Raw genomic sequence first — 3,938 nt, 5'->3', positions numbered from 1 at the left:
GCAAATGCTAGTGATAAAGAAAAAAAGAGTTCGTGGAGGAGCAAGATTTTTTTTTTTTTTCTCTTTGAACTTCGAATGTAGAAGAAGAAAATGCAAATTACGAGTGAAAATCCCATAGTAACTGTTTCCGGAGTGTAGTGAATCAACATGCGCATGATTTAGATGGATTGTACAAAACTGACCCTTTTAATAAATAAAATTTATGGAGAAGATACTTCCAAAAACAATTGAGATCCGTTAAAGCGAGGATGAAATTATTTGTTGCTTTAAAACGTAGAGGGAAAAGGACTTTAAAATATTGGACTTCAATGAAAGGAAAAGGCCAAGAGACGACTGTTGCAGCAGTTACCTCATTCCAAGGAGAATAGCGCAAGTGAAAAAAACGATAGGTAACCGCTACCAGACAATAAACAGAGATGGTCACTCAATACTTTACTCTTGCGCAAGGGAGCGTGTCTGATTTCTCCAAATCTCCCTTCCCTTCCCTTTCCTCTCTGCTCTGCTTTCTTAGATCTCTCAATACCTCGAACCCCTACAATCCCAACGGCCACATTTCCATTAATTTCTTAGACTTCCCGTATTAAATCTAATACCATACTCCCTTCAAGACATCCACCGCCTTTTCCTTTATAACATGTCTCACTATATATTCCTTCCTGTAATTTTGTCTGCCATTTTCGTGACGCTGCCGCCGTTGATGGCCCAGACGGTGGTCACGGAGCTTTGGTGCGTCGCGAAGAACAACGCGGAGGATGCTGCGCTGCAGGGAGCGCTGGACTGGGCGTGCGGCGCAGGCGGAGCCGACTGCGCACGGATCCAGCAAGGCGGACCCTGTTATGACCCCTCAGATATACAGAAAACGGCGTCCTATGCCTTCAATGATTACTACTTGAAGCACGGCTTGACTGATGATGCTTGCTCCTTCTCCAACACTGCCGCCCTCACTTCCTTAAACCCTAGTGAGTTCTGAGTTGTCAGTGACGATCATAAAACCCTGTCAATTGTTAATACATTGCTTGATTTGTTTATGTTTGGTTGCAGGCCATGGTGATTGCAAGTTTCCTTCCAGGTGATGTTTTCATTATTACTATTTTGAATTAACGTTCACTGAATTCCAATTCCCTTTCACCGCCATTGAATGTTTAAAAAATTAACATCAACAACTTTTGATTGAATTGATTTGGTACATTGGGTGATGCAGCAAGACAGTGAACAACGCAAGCATTTCTGGGTCAATGGGAACACTGGGGATGGGACCAGATACTGCAGATTTGAGTGCTTCTGGTCGCATTGCTCACTCCTGGCTAAGGTCGCTAATTGTTGCTCATCTGTTTCTGGTAATTGTAAGGATCTTTTCAGAAAATTAGAGTACTGAAATGACACGTTTTTGTTGAAAATCATAGCCATTTTTTCTTGAAGTAGAAAAGCAAATGCTTTTTGTACACAAGCTGTATTTAAACTATTAGATTGAATGCCTTTTTTGAGCTTTATTAATCTTTTTTTTTTAATTTCTGCAAGCTTTGCTAGCTTACTTGTGACCTTTTTGGGAAGTTTTTGATGAACATTTCTTTGCGGGTCTTTGTAAGTTGAAATATAGAATGCTAAGAAATTATTCATGGAAATTTTTAGGGATTATGTGAAGAAAAAATGGGCATTGCACAAGGAGGAAATTTGAGGAAAGAACTAGAAAGAAAAATTGGAAATTGATTTTCTCTACCCATGTTTTAGTTCAAGATATGAAAAATGGAAAGCAAAAAAAAAATTGGAGGGTAAATTTGTGCAGGGGATGGTTACTTTAGTTAAAGGGATGATGGCACATTGGGCATATGGTGTGTACGGTATATGAAAATGTCTGTGTCAATTGACCAATCAGAATGCTTCAAATGGTCAAATAAATATTGCATTACTTTCACCCTTGTTAGAATGGCATTCGGTAAGAATTTTTACAATGCATTATGTTTGTTCCATAGGCCTTATCTTAATAGTAAACAATGCAATTATGTATAAATTCATAGAAAAAAAAACCTTTATTAATTAAAGGTAATGCAAAATATAATAGAAAATGTATCTCTATACGAGACTAATTGGTCATAAGACATATATCAACTCTAATATAGGAACATGCTTAGAATTGACTGATAGCACGGTTATGGTAAATTATATTATGCACTTGATTGATATAAATTGTTATTTATGTGAAGATTTTTATCGCGTCTCTTTCTTAATGTATGGACGAATTAGATAATAGTGGAGATCAAGTTTTGCGGTTTGAACAGAATGGGTATCTAATGTTAAAATTTACGATTTCAATTCAAAAGGCATAAGGCATATTTATTAAGTGAAATCTATTCATCTCGATCCATAACACTTAACACATTTATACTTTTGTACCTTGTATGGTGTGGGACTATGGAGGGTCGCTTCTTTGAGTTCCTAGACAATAAATTTAGGTTACAACTCCTTCACCTTTTTATCATTGGATGAAAATTCCTTTTGATGTATTCTATCAGTGCCCTAGTATAGTGGGAAAGCTTTGCACGCTTGTTTCGGAGTGTCGGTCCTTTGGCAGCCTTTAACGCCTATACTCTGCCGGTACATTGTTGTATTTTGATGAAACTGTTCAACCTATTTAAAAACCTTCAACATAGAAACACCAGTAACTCAAATAATCGAGAGAAAAGACTGAATCTTTACCTCGGAAGACTCAATCAAATAGGCTGAGTTGGGTTGGACTCTCATGGAGCTAAACTCAAATGTCCAACAGACGTCAATGGTTTGGAACCATGTCGTGCTTAGTTACCCCAGTGAAAAAAAGGCGAATTGTGGCAATAATTTGGAGTGATACGAATGAAGTTGAAGTTTGGGACCAACCAGACCGAGAAGCCTTGTTTCGACTCACTTTCCTCAACCAATATAGCTGCGTATTCTTCCTTGAATTATGATCCCGTTACCTGGCCGCTGTTTGGTGTCAGCAAAAGAAAACAAATAACAAGATAACAGAAAGGGTTCAAAAAGTCAGTCCCGTTGGACTTTCGAGGTCTCTGCAAAAGAAGAATTGGACAATCTGAAGCCGTGTTTATAGCCATTAGCACACTCAATGAGCAGAACTTCTGTCACATCTACATCTACATCCAATCAAATTTTATTCCAGTTCTTTTTATTATTATTATTTTTTATTAAGTCAAAAGTGACGATGATAATGTTTACTTTTTTCAACGATACACGTGGATACTTAATATGATTATATAAAATTAAGATACCTTATAACAAGATTCATATAATAATTTTATTACCTATATCGAATTTAAATATTATTTTTAGTTATTCAATGCTTAAATTTAATTATATTTTTTATATAATTAAATACAAATTTATATTATTAATTAATTTAATTTATAAAGTTATAATTATTAATTAATTTGTAATATTTTTTAAAATATATACTCTATATTGTGTTAATTTATAAAAAATATAATTACTATTATATATACATTTTAAATATATAAACATATTTATTTTTTATTTTATATTAACGTTACAAAAATTATAACTTATAAAATTATTAATTATTATATATATACCTTTACTTATATAAACTTATAAAATATATACTCAAAAAGAAATTGTGAGATTATAATAGTTTTAGAATTTAATTATTTTTTTCAATTTTATGTAATTAATAATAAACTCATATAGTTAATTAAACTTATAATGTTATTTAAGTTATTATTTGAATATTTATTTTTAATTATTTAAGTTGATATTTGGGTATTTATTTTTGATTATTTAAATTTAAATTTTATTATTTGTATGCTTTTATAAATCTAATTTTTAGTGAATTATATGAAATATGGATAAAAATATTATTATATATAAATACGGGTACGAATTCGGATTTGGGTAATTAGGGTCCATGAAGAGCATTTTAATAATTTTTT

At 33.2% G+C, this 3,938-nt stretch overlaps 1 protein-coding gene across 1 annotated transcript; it reads left to right on the top strand.

Annotated features, from left to right (window-relative positions):
• The first annotated feature begins 401 nt into the window (after positions 1 to 401).
• On the top strand, positions 402 to 1,506 carry LOC110414054 (PLASMODESMATA CALLOSE-BINDING PROTEIN 5-like). The gene is made up of 3 exons (XM_021425114.2): positions 402 to 959; positions 1,042 to 1,069; positions 1,202 to 1,506. The coding sequence occupies exons 1-3, from the start codon at positions 635 to 637 to the stop codon at positions 1,365 to 1,367; spliced, it is 519 nt and encodes a 172-aa protein (XP_021280789.1). The 5' UTR covers positions 402 to 634; the 3' UTR covers positions 1,368 to 1,506.
• Positions 1,507 to 3,938: the final 2,432 nt, after the last annotated feature.

The sequence above is a fragment of the Theobroma umbraticum genome, unplaced genomic scaffold (assembly GCF_002168275.2).
Source record: "Theobroma umbraticum cultivar Fairchild unplaced genomic scaffold, ASM216827v3 scaffold_4.1, whole genome shotgun sequence".
Taxonomy (NCBI): Eukaryota; Viridiplantae; Streptophyta; class Magnoliopsida; order Malvales; family Malvaceae; genus Theobroma; species Theobroma umbraticum.
This window is presented reverse-complemented; position numbering and strand designations above follow the sequence as displayed.